This window comes from Brassica rapa, chromosome A02 (assembly GCF_000309985.2).
Source record: "Brassica rapa cultivar Chiifu-401-42 chromosome A02, CAAS_Brap_v3.01, whole genome shotgun sequence".
Lineage (NCBI taxonomy): Eukaryota > Viridiplantae > Streptophyta > Magnoliopsida > Brassicales > Brassicaceae > Brassica > Brassica rapa.
Genome location: NC_024796.2, coordinates 1,931,637 through 1,949,355, shown reverse-complemented (window position 1 = coordinate 1,949,355; position 17,719 = coordinate 1,931,637). Strand labels below are relative to the sequence as shown.

The 17,719-nt window shown below is 36.3% G+C and overlaps 3 protein-coding genes across 5 annotated transcripts; 2 read left to right on the top strand and 1 right to left on the bottom strand.

Moving 5' to 3' along the window:
- The first annotated feature begins 618 nt into the window (after positions 1-618).
- LOC103850779 (E3 ubiquitin-protein ligase PUB23) lies at positions 619-1,925 on the top strand. Its single transcript, XM_009127564.3, has one exon. It carries the CDS (start codon positions 807-809, stop codon positions 1,731-1,733), a length of 927 nt encoding a protein of 308 aa, XP_009125812.1. The 5' UTR covers positions 619-806; the 3' UTR covers positions 1,734-1,925.
- Positions 1,926-2,183: 258 nt separating this feature from the next.
- LOC103850775 (L-gulonolactone oxidase 3) lies at positions 2,184-7,339 on the top strand. The gene is made up of 3 exons (XM_009127560.3): positions 2,184-5,557; positions 6,047-6,302; positions 6,388-7,339. The coding sequence occupies exons 1-3, from the start codon at positions 4,886-4,888 to the stop codon at positions 7,212-7,214; spliced, it is 1,755 nt and encodes a 584-aa protein (XP_009125808.1). The 5' UTR covers positions 2,184-4,885; the 3' UTR covers positions 7,215-7,339.
- Positions 7,340-7,454: 115 nt separating this feature from the next.
- On the bottom strand, positions 7,455-15,819 carry LOC103850776 (protein EMBRYONIC FLOWER 1). 3 transcript variants are annotated; one of them, XM_009127563.3, is made up of 6 exons: positions 12,014-15,819; positions 11,007-11,181; positions 10,640-10,815; positions 10,406-10,546; positions 10,282-10,344; positions 7,455-10,158 (listed from the first exon to the last, which is right to left on the bottom strand). In XM_009127563.3, exons 2-6 carry the CDS (start codon positions 11,099-11,101, stop codon positions 7,766-7,768), a joined length of 2,868 nt encoding a protein of 955 aa, XP_009125811.1. In that variant the 5' UTR covers positions 11,102-11,181; positions 12,014-15,819; the 3' UTR covers positions 7,455-7,765. The 3 variants fall into 3 exon arrangements, with proteins under 3 accessions (XP_009125811.1, XP_009125810.1, XP_009125809.1); XM_009127562.3 differs by having other exon boundaries at positions 7,455-10,197; positions 10,415-10,546; XM_009127561.3 differs by having other exon boundaries at positions 7,455-10,197; positions 12,014-15,813.
- Between the last annotated feature and the right edge of the window lie 1,900 nt (positions 15,820-17,719).

The window sequence follows — 17,719 nt, the reverse complement described above, 5'->3', positions numbered from 1 at the left end:
GCGTTTCGAAACAATCATATAAACCGCTACAAATCGCTTCAAACCGCTCCGAACCTCTTAAATTCAAAAGCTGGTTCCAGCTAGCGTTTGCGGTTGCGGGCGGTTGCGGGAGGATAATTTTTTTTTTTTTTTTTTTAAACCATATAAATACAAAAATAAAAATATTTAATAAATTTTTTAAAATGGAATTATAAAAATACTAAAATATATCTATTATATTTAATTAATATTATAAAATTAAAAAATAAAAATATTTTCTATAATTTTAAAATTTTAAAACTATAACTTTGAAAATATAATTTACATATTTATTATAATATTATGATTTTTGATATTTTTATAATTATATAAAATGTAAATATTGTTATTTTATTATTTAACCGATGCTGTATTTGGTAGTTAACCAGTCATAAGTATCCCGCAAACGCACCAATTTCTAACCGCAGAACCAGTCGTACAAATCTCTTAAAACCGCTAGAAACCGCAACCACCCGCATCCGCAAACGCCCGCAGCCGCAACCGCAACCGTTGCGTTTAAACCAGTCAGGCCCTAAGTATTCACAATAAGGGAGTTTAAGATTCGTCATCTAATTTTTAATTGGACAATGTTCCCATATACACACGCGCACATGACATCACATGATTATACAATTTACGGCTTTAATAATACGAGTAATAATCTTAGGGAGAGTACAAGTGTTAACGCCTGACAAATTTGGTGCGAATCAATTATTTTCTTACTATTTAAAGACAGACGTTCGCTTCACTTCATTTTCACTTCACTAAAGTTCCCCAAATCTCCAGCGATGATGAGAGCAAACCAGAAACCAAAACCCAACGCGCCACCGCGTCCTCTCTTCTCATGCGGCTTCTTCCGCCGTTGCACACAGTCCGTCCTCAGTCCTACCTCTCCTCACCAACAACCTCGCCGGAAGCCAGCCACCACATCCTCCTCTTCCTCCTCGTCGACCTCCACTTCTCAAAGCTTCACTCAATGGCGCTTCCCTCATCATGTTGATCAAACTCCGTCCACCGCTCCTCCTCCCCCTGCTCCTGCTCGTCCTCCGCCTCTTCCGGTCGCCACCACTCTCCAAGAAACCTACCAGATCGCTGAGCTTCACCTCGCGTCCGTCTCCGAATCCGACAAGCTCCTCGCTCTTCAGCTACTCGAGCGGGTCGTCGTACCCGACCCGCCGTCCGATCCGACGTGTCCTCCGGGTCTCATGCGAGGCCTAGTCTCTTGCCTTCGCGGCAACAGGATCGTAACCGCCAAATACGTCACCAAGATCCTCCTCGCGCTCTGCCTCGCCGAAGGCAACCGCCGCGTGGCGGTCGAGGCGGGAGCCGCCAGAGCGGTGGTGGAAACCGCGGCGGGGCTGGAGAACTCTGCGGTGGAGCGCGCCTTAGCTGCGCTCGAGCTCATGTGCACGACGGCGGAAGGCGCGGCAGAGGTTCGTGCTCACGCCATGACGGTGCCGGCGATGGTGGCGGTGATGGCGAGGTTGGCGGGGAGGGGGAGAGAGTACGCCATAAGCATACTCGCCGTTGTTTACGGAAGAGGAGGAGCATTTTCCGGCGAAGAGATTACTGTGGCGCCGGCGGAGGAAGTGGCGAGGGCGGTAGCGCTGGCGCTGGAAGGAGAGTGTACGGCGAGAGGGAGAAGAAAAGGGGCCCACCTATTGAAGACCCTTGAAGAATATGGACGGTTGGATCTGAGTCAGAATGGGACATAGGAAAAATAAAATCCAACGGCTGAGATTATGTCAGATAAAATAAATCTGAAAGCTAGTTTGGGGTCACGGGCTTGTTGTTCTTTTGTTAAAGAAGTGTGGGCCTTCGTCTCTGTCTCCCCCTATCCATGTGTATATCTTATGTTATGTATGTATTATTTACTCGTTCTTCCTAAATAAATTTATTTTAAAATCTATTTATTTTATGAAAGACAGATTTGCTGAACGACCCAAAATCTTATTTCTGACAAAGAAACTATGTTTGATTGCATGCATCATTGGATGATTAAACGCATTTTATATTTTGCTTATTCTAAATTTCTTTTTGTTAAAGTAAAAGGTTAGTAGTGAAGAGTAAAACAGAAACGAGCATTACCTTTATATATTTCAATATGTATAGTGTAGATGGTGAATCTGATTGGTAACATGCGAAAATGGTGATTTCATAGCTTTATAACTTTAGCTAGTTTTTTACGGAACACTTAACTTTAGCTAGCTAGAATGGTCTTTGCACGTACAAACATCCTTGTATTCAATCATATCTTCTTAGGCGGGTGGTAAATATTCAAGAAGTAATCATATGCTTCTGGTCTGATAAAGTTTCATCTTACAATGAAAGAGAACAATACTTTAGAAACAAGGAAACTCATGTGTTGTTTCCTATTCATGGATTGGTCATTTTCCGACTAGCTATTTGGCATTAACATATGTGGTGGTCTATCTGTTTATTAGCTGAGAGACACGTCCACAGAGACGAGAACATGTTCAGGTCATTTCATATATATAGCAATTCCGATACTATACATAACGCCTTTATTAAAACGTACACATAATAATTTTATTTTTAATGTTTCAGGTTCAAGTGTTTTACCATACAATCTTTGGAATAGTTGATAGACTTCTACACAATGATGCATTCTTTGTAAAAAAGTTTTCTTTTGTTATGAATATAAAATTTTCATTCATTAAAAAAAAAGTTTCAGGTCTAAAAACTCTATAATCAGAAATAAAAAAAATTAAAAATGGTAGAAGCTATAATACGAATCAAATATAATTTCTTGCCCTAAGTATCCAGAAAAAATGGACTACTTATTGGTCTACCAATAAAATTAGAATTGATGCAAATGAACGTACAACAAAAAGTAAAACTTGACATACGTAATGTACACCTACATTGTTTGACCTAGTACACGTTCACGTATTATGATGTACATCATACCTATACAAATTTCAAATCTACAAATTAACTAGGGTAGAATAAGTTTACCAAAAAATAAGCTAGCGTTACTCCCTTTTTACTGATCTCGCCAGGGTTATGGCAAGTAATGACGACATATTTAACATTTCAATACCACGTACGTACCAAAAGTATAATTATGACCAACCGCACCAGCCAGTTTATTTGAACGATAATTTGGTTTGCGACTAATTATTCCGCTTAGTGAGTTGGTAATATATATCATACCATATCACTACCTTTAACTTAACAGTCTCCAAAGCTACAAAATATCGTACTCCGATAGAAATATGGCCAATACAACCCATTAACCGTAACATATATTTTTTTGGGGTAAAAAAACCGTAATAGATTTAAAGCATACGAATTATGTATTTATTTTAAACAAATGTGAAGTACTTAACCTCAAACTCTAGACATCAAATTTAACATCAAATTTAACAGCAAATTGCCTATGGACGTAAACGTACGACTTGCATTTTCTATATAAACATTATTTTTGGTCTAATTTATAAACTTTATAGATCTGTTTACACCAATTTTTTTTATAGATCTGATAAAACTATACGTAAATAGTGTTTATTAAAAAGAACTTGAAAATCTTTTAATAAAAACTATATATGAATGTTTTTATCAAACATAATGTTTTTTTTTTGTAACACTATCAAACATAATGTTTAAGAGTACAAATTAAAAAGTATTCCCAAAACTGACAAAATATTATTTTTTTACTAAAGGCTTTCAAAATATTGACAAAATATTGTTTGGATTTTTTTAAGTCTGAAAACGTACCTAATTCAAAAAGGAAAAAGACTGAACCAAATTAATCCTCATTTCTACATAAAATATATTAGGATGAGTTAATCCGTTTGATGGTTGCCTGTTTAAAAAATGATTTGGTTTTAGGTTTTAGACCGTCGCATTTAATGATCAATCCACAATAAACCATTAGATGCAAGGTTTGGACCGGTCAGGCCAAGTATTTCTTAAGTTAACCATCAACATGTAAAAATCGGTCCTACTTCTACAAGAGCTGCCCCTGAGTGGCATGAGGGTTCGTTCCCACAAGAACATCTTTTAATATAGGTTGGCCAAGGGCGAAAATGACTTTAGAGGGTTTGTTTGCCTTTTACTCCATGATAATGATGGTACCAATAATACTCCTGGAGTCGTAACCAACTAAAATATATTGCATTAATCCAGTAATCTTATCACTTAATTTCTGAATAAGCAATCACCAATGTCAATAACTTGTGATTCATAACCCTCGCCCAATTATTTTATTAGTCTCGGAAGTGATGTAATATCTCTAGAACATACATCCATTATTTTAGGAGAGTCGATATTCACGTTATTAGATAATGTAAACAATTTATTTTGATGTAAATTGAATTTGATTAACATCGATATCTTAATTATATATTTCACTAACGAATTGATTCATACTCACTATAACCAACATTACATGCTTTGTTTTTTCTAAAAACACACACACACAACAACATGCTTTTTGTACTGTTTTGTCAGATCAACTCTTTTGTCAACTTCCGCCTTCACTATTTAGACCTATTGATTTTCATATGTGACAGTGACACCAATTCATCAAGGGATTATAAGTTATAACATAGTTGTGCTGTTTAGTTCTTGACCCAGATCTTAGATTATAGGAATTTTAATTTCTTATATTCTTATGATAATGCACTGGTCAAAAAGAAGAAATAATCATACTATTCACACCAAAAGATGCTATTTCAGCCACATATTTATAAGAAAATCATATAAGATTTGAAATCAATTATTATATGATATCTGGCAATATTTGTTTCCTTCGAAGCAATGTTTTGCATTTCCAAACGCCTCTCTTCTAAATAAGTACTAAGTACCATGAGTACCGTTCACATAATCACTCCGTATAATCATGCGTTTTTCTCACACAATATCCCTTTCAATCTTTTGTCTCCTCGTCACTATATCGACCGTCCGTTCCGTGCCACCACAACCACCGGTACGATGCGACCAAACCGGCTGCACCGTCTCGAGCGCCTACGGAACGTGGCCTGACCGGAAAACCTGCAAGGCGGCTAACATCACATACCCAACGACGGAGGAAGAGCTTCGTAAAGCCGTGGCTTACGCGTCTGAGCGCAATCTCAAGGTCAAAACCGTCACCAAATTCTCTCACACCATACCTAAACTCGCTTGCCCTTCCGGTTCAGACGCAATGCTAATCAGCACATCAAAATACAACTCGGTTATCGAAATTGAACCGGACCGGTTAACGGTTACGGCTGACTCGGGAGTGTCGTTGAGGGAGCTGATCGATAAAGTGGAAGCAGCTGGGTTTAGCATAGGAACATCGCCGTATTGGGAAGGAGTGAGTATTGGTGGGCTTATTAGTACTGGGTCCCACGGAAGCTCGTGGTCGGGACGAGGCGGTTCGGTTCACGATCATGTTGTCGGAATCAGCCTTGTGGTTCCAGCGAATTCATCTGAACGTTACGCTAAAGTTATTAGACTCGAAGAAGGGAGAGACGATAAGCTTCTTAACGCCGTTAAAGTGTCATTGGGTGTTTTAGGAGTAATCTCAAAGGTATTATTACTCCCAGCGTTATTAAATAGATACGTTTTTTAATAAAAAATGGGTTTCAAATTATAACGTTTTTAACATGAAATATTAATTTTTATACTAAATAATTCTTCATATTACACAGTTTATTTTTTATTTGTTGATTTTTAATTAAATAGATGATTAATAATATTTTTATTAAGAAAATACGCAAAACTAAATGTTTTATTAATTTGTTATGGGTTATATTGACTCCATAGCTTGCACAATTCCGAACTTAATGGTAATAAGTTTGCAAGGTGTTTGGACTCGGTTTTTTCTTTTTTGTCATTGTTTATGTTGATTATATTTCATCGAGTTGGTTTTCGGGGTTCGGACAATCCAGCTTTGTTAGAAAATAAAAAAAAATTTTTTGCTAAAACTTCATCTACTAAAATAAACTGAGCAAGAATAAGTTAAAACCGTTAACTATTCTCTGTGTTTATACAAATCATTTTGAATCTCGTTATGTAGGTAAAGCTTTCGATAGAGAAAGCATTCAAGAGAAGTATCACGTATAACTTCACATCTGACGTAGCTCTTGAAGAAATTTTCATGGAGCATGGCAAGAGATTCGAGTTCGGAGACATCACTTGGTATCCTTCTAGAAAAACTGCCGTTTACCGTTACGATGTCCGTTCACCGGTCAACGTCTCCGGCAACGGAGTCAACGATTTCATTGGTTTTCAGTCCAACCCTATCTTGATCTCTAAAGGCGTTCGAGCATTAGGTTAGTTCATTTTTTCTTTCTGTGGACATAATTACCATATCCGGTTTAGTCCGGTTTAGACGGTTAAAATTTTAAAATGCTGCAGAGAAGTCACTTGAAGCTAGTAAAAGCGAGAGTGGGAAGTGCACGACGGCTGATACTACGTTGGCTTACAAGAAATTAACCGGGAACGGTTTAAAGAACAATGGTTTACTCTTTACCGGGTATCCGGTTATCGGTAACCAAGGAAAGATTCAGACATCAGGGTCTTGCCTTTACTCATCCTCCTTTAGAATTGATGTCTCTTGCTCTTGGGATCCAAGATATAATGGTCTGTTCTTCTACGAGACAACTGCTATATTCCCGTTACCTCGGTTTAGAGACTTTATCCTCGACGTGAAGAAGCTACGAGACATGAAACCCGAAAGACTTTGCGGCATCGACATCTACAACGGCATCCTCATACGTTTCATCAAGGGCTCAAAGGCTTATCTCGGCCAGGGAGAGGACTCTGTGGTCATTGACTTTAACTATTACCGAGCGGACGATGCGTTGACCCCGAGGTTAAACCAAGATGTGATGGAGGAGATGGAGCAGATGGCGTTTTTAAAATACGGGGCAAAGCCGCATTGGGGAAAAAATAGGAAAGTGGGTTTCTTTGGCGTGAAGCAAAAGTATGGACCTAACTTTGACAAGTTTTTGGAAGTGAAGAACAAGTTAGATCCTAAGATGATGTTTTCTAGTGAATGGTCAGATGAGATTCTTTTTGGGAGAGAAGGTTTAAAGTATGATGGATGTGCACTTGAAGGGAACTGTGTGTGTTCTGAAGACAGGCATTGTAGCCCTTCTAAAGGTTACTTTTGTAGACAAGGTCTTGTTTACACACAAGCTAGGGTTTGCAGATTCTCCTCAGCTAAAGTTTCAATGGCTTAATTAAAAACTTGTTGTTTCCAGTGATTAAAAGATAATAAGAATAAAAATTCATTTTTCATTATGAATGTATTGGACTCTCCTCCAGGATCATTAATAAAATAAAATAAATATATAATTGTTACTCAGATTTATTGGATATTTACAAATTGTAGGATACATGTTATTCTCTATGGATCATAAAATCCGTATTTAACTTCTTTAAAAACGAATATTTGGAAACATTTGGATACTCTTATCATATACTAATACAAAATATCAAACACAATGAAGGTATATCCAACAAAAGGTAAAACAAAGAAAGAGAAGGTCTATGAATATATACACAGGCTGAATGTTTCGAAGTATGCCTTAACAAACAAACAAACATAAGAGAAGAGAGATGTGCAGAGCACAAAGATCCAATAACTGGTGTCTGCCTTATTCTTGATTTCAGTAGAAACGGTGTCTCTTTGTGACCCCCTCTTCCTCTCACCATCTGACAAAAGATTCATATAAACAAACTATAGTCTTAGCAACTTACCAACACATGTCTCGTCCACTTTGTATTATCTCTAGGCATTTTCTGTAGTCTGCTTTAGTGCGTCTTGCTTAGACAAACTTGTTTTTTTCTTGTATGTTGCGCGTTTTCGAACCTTGAGACTTTCACCCGTTAACATGTAAACATTCCCAGGCTCAGGAATCGTGAAATCAGCCGGGTTTCTACTCACGCTGCACACAATGGTTCCACAACTGTTCCTTGGAGGCCACGCCGAGGCATCCCCGCAGCTCTCGGCTTTCCTGTTCTGTTTCTTCTCTTTACCCATCACGTGAAACTTCAAAGGAAGCTTCATTGAATCAGACGCCCCTAGTAGCTGGAACCTCCCTTGGTCATTGCTGCTGTAAACCGGCTCTTTTCTCATGGTCTTCTTCTCTTGGTGATGATGAATCCATGGAGCTTGTGGCTTTTGAAACGAGAATGAAGACGCACCAAGTGGTGGAACCATGGGGAAACTCTTGCTGTAATAATCATAAGGTAGCTGCTTACTAGAGTCTCCTGTTTGTATCTCTACACGTCCCTTAGGCTGGCTAGCAAGTGGGAAGTGTCTTTGAGTAGCTTTAGTGTTTCCCTGGTGGTCAGAGGGAGTGTTTGGTCCAATCTTAGGATCCATAAGGCTGAGTAGATGCAACGCAGGTATAGAGCTCTCACTAGAGAACGCTTCCACCGGTCTACTATTATTATTAACTCCACCACCATGTTTGCACCCAAACGAGAGTTCTGAACTAGACCCACATTTTTTCTTCCCGTTGGCGGCGGCGGCGGCGACGAAGTTAAGGTTCCATGTATTCTTATCACTGGGTGGTGGTGGCTGTGGAAGCATACCAAGCTTCGTCGACGGATCCATGTTGTAAGAAACTGGTCTTACTGAAGTTGTTGCCCATATTGGATGAGGAGGTGGTTCTCTGTATTGGTGTGGACCACTTTGGCACGTGTTACACGGACGTAGTACCCTATATGGGGGAGGATGAGTAGACATAGCTGGGACGTTACCAAGCCACTGGCAGGTGTGACCAGAGAACCTGATGGAGCTAGGCCGGTTATCTTGAGGAGGAGGAGGAGGAAAGATACCAAAGGGAGAAGGCACATAGGGTTGACTTATAGGGAAGAAGTCAAGAGACTCTCTCCTTGCATTGGTTTCACAAGGCTTTGGTGGTCTTGATATGTTGTTGTCGTCATCCAGCGAGGCTCCGTTGTCATAAGTTTCGTTGAGATCGATCAGTAGAGTGTTCTTGGGTTTGTGTGACGTTTCTTGTGATGGCTCTTCTTTGTCTGGAAGGCACCTTTCGTATTGGTTTTTGGCTAAGAGCTCCACTATCTCCATGGGGATATCGTCGTTTTGGTCTTCAGTTCTATCATGGCTTTGGCTTTTGGGTGGTTCTTGTTGTTCTTGGAACATAACTGTCTTCCCCTTTCTGTCAGCACCAGTAGAAGAAGTGGTGCCTCTTAGATTGAAGTTCTGAAAGGACAATTTATCTGTATTGTTGTTGGCATCCACTCCTGTTCTCAACCATCCACCTGTGTAGGGTTTGGAAGAGGAACCAAACTCTCCAAGACGGTTTGGTTCTTCCACATCTCTTGACCTCACATGATCATTCTCTGGCCTAACATTAAGCTGAGGGATAGGTTTTCTAAAATATCCTTCTGAAGCTAAACGATCATTCAACAAATCTCTAGTATATTGGGAACCAAAGCTGATCAGTGTACTCTTCTCGTTGTCTGAAACAGGCTTATGTTTCTTCTTCTTGGATAAGCTGAGCTTCTTCTCTGTTCTCTGAGTACTCAGAGGACAAGGAACTGATAAAGCAGTGCTCTTACTAAGATCTTGTGAAGTTTCACAAGGAAGTACTGATGGTACAAACTCGTCAACGACCTGGAACCTTCTGTTCTTCTGCTTGCCCTTAATAAGATCTCTATCAAACCCACTATCACTTGATGTACTATAATCTTGATCGGAATCATTTTCAGAAGTTGCACCGACTGTGATTAGTTTCCTGCTGACGTAGTTGTTTTCAGGCAACACTTTTCTCTTTCTACCCCTTTTCGAAGAAGAAGGCTCTTCTTTACCACCACTGGTTTTGGTCTCGGGTTGATCAAGCAGCTCGCTAAGCCGACGAACCTTGCGAGTTTTCCTACGCTGCAAACCAGTCATGGCGAGATTTATACTCTCTGATGAACCGTTATCGCATTCCGTAAGAGCAAGACTGTCTTTGTTATGATTCTTGATGGCCTTAGGAGGCGTATCATCAACCACACCAGCGATATCAGATGATCCAAAAGTTGTCACGGCTTGACCACCCACGTTATGTTTCTCTTTCCAGCTGCTAATATCTGTTACTTTAGCTTTCTTGTTTCTTACATGCTCTTGGCTTGCGAGCTTTCTGCTCTTGCTCTTAACAGTAGAAGCATCTGTAGATGGATTATTACCTCTCTTAAGAAAAATAGTAGCTGCAATTAATTGTTTGACCTTTACAAAATTAGTTTCTAGTATCAGCACACTTTAATTTGCTTGAGTAGAAATTTTTTTTGTACCTCTATGATCATCCTTCTGAGATCTCTTGCAGTTTGCATCTCCTTTCTTCTCAACAGCATTATCTGCAAGAAAATTATATGTTTAATTGCTTTATTATGGAAACTAAAACAAGAATATGTATACCTTCAATACCAGTTCTCCTTTCTTTCTCCTGATCAATAATAGTTAGTGAATTCAATTTGCTTTGACTTAGGATAACCGAAGAATTTCCATCAAGCTGCTTTTTCCCGCTTAAACTTTTTGAGTTTGGATGCAGTCCACAATCTAAAAAGCCACTTACATGCATAAGTTCAAGCAACCCTTCATCTCTAGCTATTATATGAAACATATATTAAACAGTTTTGGAATGTGTTTTACCTTTTGTTTCATCAGCATTGATATCTCTGATGCAGCTCATACAACGCCACCATCTAAACTTTGGAGCAGATAAAGAAGGAAGAGAATAGTTTTCTTGGTCCACCAAAGTAACACTCTCCTCCGGAAACGGCCAACATTTGTTATGATCTCTCTCACGAGTTTCAGCTACGTATCCACTGCATCATCAAATTAAGAAGAAGAAAAATTCAATATATATTCAATGTCATTTCAACTTGTATCTTGCTATTGTACATATATATTTATACGCATTTGGAAGTGATCACAACATAGTAATTGGAAAATATAAACATACTTTAATTAACAAGGAAGGTTAATAACATAAGGTCAATATATATAGAAGGCTCACCGTATGGAGAAATGATCACATTTTACCATATCAATCTCTTTAGCAGCGCCTGCAAGATCTATGGATATTGAGTTGATCTTAATGGAGGATCCCATTGATTTTGCTTCAAGAAGATTTTTATGTCTTAGTGATGATTTAACTAAGTTCCACCATTCTACTCTCTACACAACAAGTGCTGCAAAAATAAACACATGATCATAATGTTTCTTAGCATCAGAAAATGAAAATATTTAAGTTATGATGATTGCATATAAAGAAACAACGCTTCAAAATCTTTACTTTCCATATATACGAAACACACATATAACTCTAAATTAAATTAAGGAATATTTATAGCTAATTGACACCATTGTATTCAAACAATCCACATGAAATAACATTCCATAACCAACATCCAATTACCTCTAAAATTCCATTGTAAATTAAACTTTGTAAACCCTAAAGTCTACATAAAATCAAGAACGAAATTTCTTCACTATCATCCCATTTCATAAAACAAAATTAATCAATAGACAGATATTAGTCAAAACATTAACCTAAACTTAAACACCAACCTAAAATTAGGGTTTTCAGACACACGAACATGCCCAAGAAAAAAATGAGACCAGGCCTGTTTCAATATAATCTCCTACTTACGAACAAAAAATATTAATATTGAGTAAATTAGGGTTTAGAATCAAATTATTTAGAAGCAAAATAACAAAAAATAAGACACTTAAAAAATTAACCGTATGTGATTAACAAAGATAACCGAAGACCCACTAATTAATACGGTCCAGATCTATCCGCACGTGAATAGTCCGTGAATGAAATAAAAATCTAAAAAAAAAAAGTAAGAACATCGAGTTTTTTTAGAAGAAACGTATAAATGAACAGTGAAGAGCCCTCGATTAGAAAAAAAAACACGAAGTCAGCTACAAGTCAAGGTGAATCTCTTACCGCAAGATCTAACCCTATACGAAACCTTAAAATTGAACCAATCAGAGATTCATGTCGGAGACACGCACCTGGGAGAAAATCCGACCGGAGTTAATCAGAGACGCGAGATTCGAGCTCGATCTTAAGCGGCAAGGGGAGAAAACCGCATCGAACGATTCAGAAGCTTGTGGATAAGAAGATTAGGTAAGCTTCGAGGGTTGATTCGTCGGGAGAGAGTAGAATTTGACTGCGAAATTTCGCGAAACCCTAAGACGACGCCAAGGAGAGAGAGAGAAAGGGGGAAAACTTTTTTTTTGTAGAGAGAGACTGTTGAGAAAGAAGAGAGAGAATCTGAAGCTCTTTTATCCTTGAAACGAGGGTTTATTTTCATATATATAAAATAATTATTATTTGATATAAATGGTTTAACTCTTTTTGAAATAAAAAACAACTCATATCTCTGGAACACTGCACTGCCATGTCACCATCTGGTCTGTTTATTTACCAATTACACGAAACAAGATTACGTACCTCTCCACATATTGTCGACACGTATTTGTATATGTATAGGTCAATTGTTGAATGCGATATTTCTTAATTTTAGTGAAAAATATCTAAACATTAATATAAATAGCTTCATTAGGGTAACAGACTAACAAGTATCGGAAAAATTAAACAACAAGATATTATTATATGATTTTAGCCTTTTATTATTTAAGGAAACTCAACATTATTTAGGTTTAAAATAAAAAAACAAAAAAAATCGTATAGACGTTTCTGTGTTGTAGGATGAGGTATAAGGAACCAATTAGAAATGACCACGTGGCCGCAATGTGCGGTTCTTATCACAACCCATTTGTTGTGGTCTGAAAAAGAAAACCCTAGGCGAGTGGTTATCACGGCGCTTTGTTTTCGCGTGTGAGCACGTTTCGTCCGTGGCGCTGAACGGAAAGGGAGCGTCGGCACGGAGGAGGAGAGAGATTGGAGCGTTCCGTTGACGTGGCGGAAGAGAGAGTGTGGGAGTTATGGGACCAGGATAGACAAATAAGAGCCCTAAAAGCATGATAATATTGTATGGGTAGGTGATGTTACCCTAGATGAGCCCATTTCCTCAATAAATGATAATAATATTAACCCTAACATCTCTCTTTTCCCCCCTTTTTCAAAAATTTACCGCAGTAAATAATGAAGATCGGGAATATTTGGTTCACATAAACCTAGTTTCTTTCTCTTTTTATTTCTTCTATATGTAATACGTAGATGTATTATTATTGCTTTCTGTTTTTTTCGGTGGTAGAATTATCATAAGGTACACCAACCTAATGGGATACCCTATGATGTAAGCGAACTTTAACAAAGAAAAAATCCAACTTAATTGATGTTGAGTCGTTGACTCTATTATGGATATCAAATTCGTGGTTATAAATTTATAATGCATATTTAGATTTGACTGTTAGACAGCTCATGTGTTTTTCTCGTTAAAATTTCCATGTACTCGCACATACACGCGTTATATATTATATAGAAGTGGCTCATGAGCATCATCAAATTGTGTTAGATATTTTCAATGTTTACTAATACTAGTTTTGGTGGAATCAAAATACTATATCATGTAAATCTATATACTGCCTCTTAGAAAATAATATTATAAATTTTAGATGAGCGATGGCCTTCAGACTTTAGTGGGCTTGTACCCTTTGTAGCACATTTCTCTCTCCTTGTTATAATGTATTTTCTTAATATTCTTTCTTTCGGTAAATTGAATTTTTTTTTCCTAGTTTTTGTCGGCTTTGGTGTTTTATAATAATATTCTTTCCTTAGAAATTTAGGTTTGTTGCTTTAGTCTATTCGTGAGGAAAAATACTAATCTGCTTTTTCTTCCCACTGACGTATATATATGATATATGTAGCTTACTTTTGCTAACATAAGATCGAAATTATTTTGTTTGACGCAATTAATTATAGGTTTGACAAACTGTGATGCATACCTAAACGTGTTAGTGATCCATTTTGAAAATTTTGGATCCAGTTATTACTTTTTTTTATTACGAAAACTGCTCATCACATAGCCCATCTAAGCTGGGTATTAGCTAATTTTCAAAATTTAATTACATAACTTTATGCAAAAGGAATTGAGCACATATTCGTAATGATCCTCTTTTTCTTGTGGATAATAAAGCGAGGAACCACCTATCTTCAACCAACCAAACATTTTATCTACAGCGTATAAATTAAAATTCATATATTTTGAAATATTTCAAAATAAAATAATATATATATATTTTTTTTTTTGTGCAACATATATATATATTGAAATATTATCCTCAAACGTATTTGTAGCTCAAGAAAAGAGATATAATATAGTATTAATTAATTGATACACTTTTAGGTTTGCATACGTGCACAACTCGGCATTAGTAAGTAAGTTCATATACACAAGTTGATATATATAAAGTTGTAAACCCAAGTACATATAAGTTACAGATATATAAATTAAATATATATATATGTATGTATAGAGAGAGAAAGAGAGAAGCGGTAGAAAAAGGAAATTAAAAAAGAGGTCTTAGATGAAAAAGGACAGCTTTAAGGAGATGCTTTGGCCACCAGTGATACCATCATTTAAGCTTTGCATGTGCCTCTCTGTTAGCATCTCGACAACCACATCAACCTTATCTCTCTCCTCTCTCTCTCTCTCTCTCTCTCTCTCTCTCCCTCTCTCCCCTTTTTAACTCTTGGATTTTTACTTCTTACACACACCCCAATATCACCCCATATAATAATATATATACACAGTTTCATGCAGCTATGTGTAGCACATACATATATTTTGCAAATCCCTTCCAGTTTTTGCTGTGTAAATGTTAAGATAAAAAGTATTAACTTTAGGTTGATTTTGGGTCTCTTTGAGTTTTTTTGATCTTCGAGTTACAAAATGTGTGCAACTATTAAGAAAAAATGTATTACCTCGACAATTTAGTTGGGAAACACAATCTTTTGGCATGAATGTTTGATACATCCTCTGATGAGAGCTTATCTCATTTGGTATATATTTAAAACTTTAAGTATGTTAGAAACATTAATAAGTAATACATCTATTATTAACAATTGATGGCTGATCTGAAGAGACTATTGTCGAAAGTCATCATTTTTATCAGCACAGATGTTAGATGCATTCTACGGAAGATAGCTCACTTGATTAACCAAATATATTAGCTTTGATCATATATATACTAATGATGTACGTATTCACATGTATTATAAATTTTTGATTCTAAATTTAAAAGAATATATATGTGCTGAAAATATATATATATATATATATATATATATATATAAATATGTATTGAAGATCCGAAATTTCTTAATTATAAAACTGGGTAGGTGATAAGAGTTTCTTCAGCTTAGAGTGAACACCAGACACAATGGAGCAGTTTCAAATTTAAAAGCTCATTAATCAAGTAAAGAATGGCAATATTGCCGGTTGATGTGCATCGTGGGCCATATAAGACTATTCAGATATTGGCTATTCGTATTTAATTATACATGCACTCTTGTGGGCCATTAAATTCCTTATAAGCATTCGAGCTAACTAGTAGTTTATGCCCGCAGATATGCACTTGCATACGGTTCACTTTGTTGAGATGTGTTTAGCTCCTAGACGACATTCAAATCACTTATCAGAAATGTGTTTTGGCCCTACGGACGGTCCAAACATTTTATTGTAATATTTGTACGTAAACAAGATAATTCACATATAGTTTTGGGTCCATAATCTCACTAATTAAACTCTTGACTAGGGGTGGGCGTTCGAGTACCCGTTCGGGTTCGGATCGGGTATTTCGAATTTTTGGGTATTTCGGTATAGAGGTGTAGAACCCGTTCGGGTATTTTTGTACTTCGGATCGGGTTCGGGTATTTTTAGTTCGGATTCGGTTATTTCGGATCGGGTTCGGATATTTAGATTTTGAAAAAAAAATTAAAATTTTCATTTCTCAAGTTTCTTGTATTTAAAAATATAACTTTCAGTTAACTAATTTTTTATTTTTAATAGATTGAATGGTTAATAGATTTGGACATAACATTTTAAAACTAAAAAGACATTAATTTAGTTATTTTTTTAAAAAATTTTGGATGTATCTTTTTGTTAATTTTTGAAATAAAAAATTTGACATGCATTTTAAGTGAATAACAAATCAATTTTTTCCGTAATTGTATGTATATAATATGAACTTAAAGTATGTGTAGTATCAATATAAATATTTTATATAAAATGAGAGATGTAAACTAGAAATATAAGGTTAATTATACATATGTTCGGTTATCTTCGGATATCCATTCGGGTTCGGGTATTACCCGTTCGGGTTCGGGTATCCAAACTCTCCTTATTCAATACCCGTTCGGGTATTTTGCTACTTCGGTTCGGATTTCGGTTCGGGTTTTTCGGATCGGGTTCGGGTGCCACTTCGGATATCGGGTAAAGTGCCCACCCCTACTCTTGACCAACCTCTAATTATTTAACCATTACGGGTAAATCATATTAATCGGCAAAGAAGAGAACGCTTCCACCGTTTCAAGTACATGAGATTTTTGAAGAGAAACATTTTCACACTTTTATCATTTCAAGTACATATTAATTAATTCTGATTTGTAGTTTCAAACTTCCATATAGAAAAAAAAAACACACTAACACGTAAACATAAAAACAAAAGCAAACAAATAACAGAACCTCAATAGTATCTACCCAATAAAATTATTCCTTTCTGGATGGACAATGTAATAATTTTTCATTCAAAATGTAAGAAACAAGTAACAATGAAAAAGGAGGACGCTTTGAAGGGTTATGTCACTATATCGTGTGAGACAACATAAGCCATGTAAGTTTAAACTTAGGAGCGAACGATAATTCTATGTGAAACCAAATCATGCGATATTAGTGTGTGATTTCCGATGTTAGTTTTAAATTTCATGAACCACAATCTCCTCTCAGCTTTTCTGTCCCTAATGATAATGCATGCATGTGTGTGTTCGTTACGTACTTTTATTTAGCTAATGATGATATTATTAGGTCGTAATTATGGTGGAAACGTAAACCCTCAAGCCACTATGATATCAATTAACTCCAGTTTTCCACCAAAACATGGAAATAAACGCTTGTGTGTTGTGTATTTCTGTGTGTCCAGTATCTTTAATACCGACTTACCGACAATTATCTTTGATATGAATAGACTTGTAGCAAAATTACGAGAGAAAGTGACCAACAAAATTTGATTTAAAAAAAACATAAAGTAACCAAGAAATCTGATCGACTTCTATCAATATTTATATATGTATTTATTGTTTTTTTTTACCGCAACGTCAGTGGTACTAGAGTAATTACAAATGAGTAGTTCACTAAATCTTGATGACATTGATTAAATAAAAATTATATAGGTTTGAGGTCTAAAAACTCTCTACATCTAACCTGTGTTTAATTTATTTTCGTAATTCATAATTACAAAATTGTAAGATCCCGATCGAGTCCCGACTTGGTCTAAACATGTACATGTAAAATAAGTATGCATGTATGTATATGTTTCTATGTGATTATATGTTAATTATAGAATTATCTTAAATCTATTTGCACCAGTAAAATGTCATCATTCATACGGTATGCTTTATAGAATTAGGAAAAAAAAATTTACGATAAATATGTATTCTTGAAAAGAAAAGGTAACAGGGGTTTTAGACTATTAAAAATATAGAATTAAAAAATTGTAAATTGTAAAACTATTTATTCACATAATAAAATATAA